The following is a 1,663-nucleotide window of genomic DNA, read 5'->3' as shown; positions in this document are numbered from 1 at the left end:
CACAACAGTCTTCACTTTACAAAATGACTGTGCCATGACTTTGCAAAGAACGTCCAGGGAGGCGTCGCTGAGGCTGCACTTATTCAACTCCAACACCTGCAGGTCCTTGTTGGTAATGAGCACTGAGCAAAGCTTCTCCCAGAGGCCCAGCTTCCGGTTCCTGTGGGAGAACAGAGGTGGTGAAATCTCCGGAGAATCCTCACGAGCAGCACAGTTTTATTTCCCTAAACCCACTCAGAGTGGACAGAAACCTTGAAGAGAGAGATGTTTACACACGCAAGCAAACGGAGCCAATGTGGTATCAGAGCCACGCATGTAGAGTCTGGGGACAGTCGCCGGAACCACGTCCCGACTGAAGCCTGGCTGGGCTAACTCATGACCTTGGGCCATCTCCTCCACCGTAACTCTGCCTCTTCCAAGTGAGAAGAAAACTTATGGTTGTGGTGTCAAGTGTAAGGTGTGGTGAGCTCATGCTCATCAGAGCAGAACTGGGCTCCCAGGGTTCAGGGGTGGAGTTCGGGGAGAGGAGCAAGCCTTCCCTTCAAGTCGCCTCTGGATGGTATCAACTTGAAGCCTCTTGATTAGCAAGAGTGCTTAACTGTAAACCCTACGGGAGGGAAGTGAGAACATTTGGACACGAGATTAGGAGTTAATACTTCTTTCCCTTGAAGCAAAGACTCAGTGAATTAGGATCTACCTGGATCACGATCAAAAGGAAAAACTCTGTAAACAAGAACTTCAAAGTCCTATGGAAACTGCATTTACTGGAGTCATTGAGATGGATAGAAGCCCCAAATACAGTGACCAGAACTTTTTAACCTTGTACCCACACTATCCCATGAAGTCATTGTTGTTGTGTTATCACTGAGTCAGAACTGACCCATAGCTGACCCTCTGGCGGGTTTTCAGAGGCAGTTAATCACCTGGGAAGACACTGCCCATCCTTCTCCCGCGGAGCAGCTGGTGGACTTGAACTGTGTGCCTTTGGGACTCCAGCTCTGCTTCTTGCCAGTAGGCCTCAAGAGTTCTCTGTAAATTCATTGTTGACTAAAATTCTAGCCAGTCAATTTGAGTCTAGTGCTTCTAGCAACTACTTACCTATGAGTATATGCAGACAAAATGAATCTGAAGAGTTAGAACGACAAGAGTCGGTCTAAATGAAATCTGATGCAACAATATGGAAATGTGCTGGTGACATCTATAATGACTATAGATGGTACGAATGTATGTGTTTTATCATCATACTATTATTCTGAACCAAATCGAAGAACATGTTATAGTTTAAAAAAAACCCACAAAAACAGCTACTCTTTAGGGATCCCTCAGTGAATGGAAAATTGTACCCAGAAGGCAATCTTCTGAACAGAGGTATGTATTTGAGAGCTAAGCCATGAAACGGGCTTGTAAATCCAAGGACTATGGGAGACAAATTCAAGCAGGGGGACTAGAAAATCTTCTCGCCTTTTCAGTTCACCAAGCTCTACGAAGTAGATAAGAGTTTTGTCCTTCCTGATACAGAGGGACAAACACCAAGATTTGATGGGTCACCATAATGTAGATAGCAATTACTAGTGCCAGGGCTTAAAACCTCCTTTGACTAAGAAAAGTCCTATTACCGAGCCCCAAGGTTTTACAGGGGGTGGGGGCAGACTATAGATAGGGT

General features: G+C 45.6%; 1 protein-coding gene across 1 annotated transcript in view; it reads right to left on the bottom strand.

Annotated features, from left to right (window-relative positions):
• Positions 1-1,663, bottom strand: part of NLRP9 (NLR family, pyrin domain containing 9) — a 9,652-nt gene that overhangs the window by 3,223 nt on the left and 4,766 nt on the right. The window contains exon 3 of the mRNA XM_006901852.1: positions 29-160. Within this exon, the coding sequence (XP_006901914.1) occupies positions 29-160 (132 nt within the window). The remainder of the gene's footprint in view (positions 1-28; positions 161-1,663) is intronic.

The sequence above is a fragment of the Elephantulus edwardii genome, unplaced genomic scaffold, assembly GCF_000299155.1.
Source record: "Elephantulus edwardii isolate Elephantulus edwardi_28Jun2011 unplaced genomic scaffold, EleEdw1.0 scaffold00348, whole genome shotgun sequence".
NCBI classification, from domain to species: Eukaryota; Metazoa; Chordata; class Mammalia; order Macroscelidea; family Macroscelididae; genus Elephantulus; species Elephantulus edwardii.
This window is presented reverse-complemented; position numbering and strand designations above follow the sequence as displayed.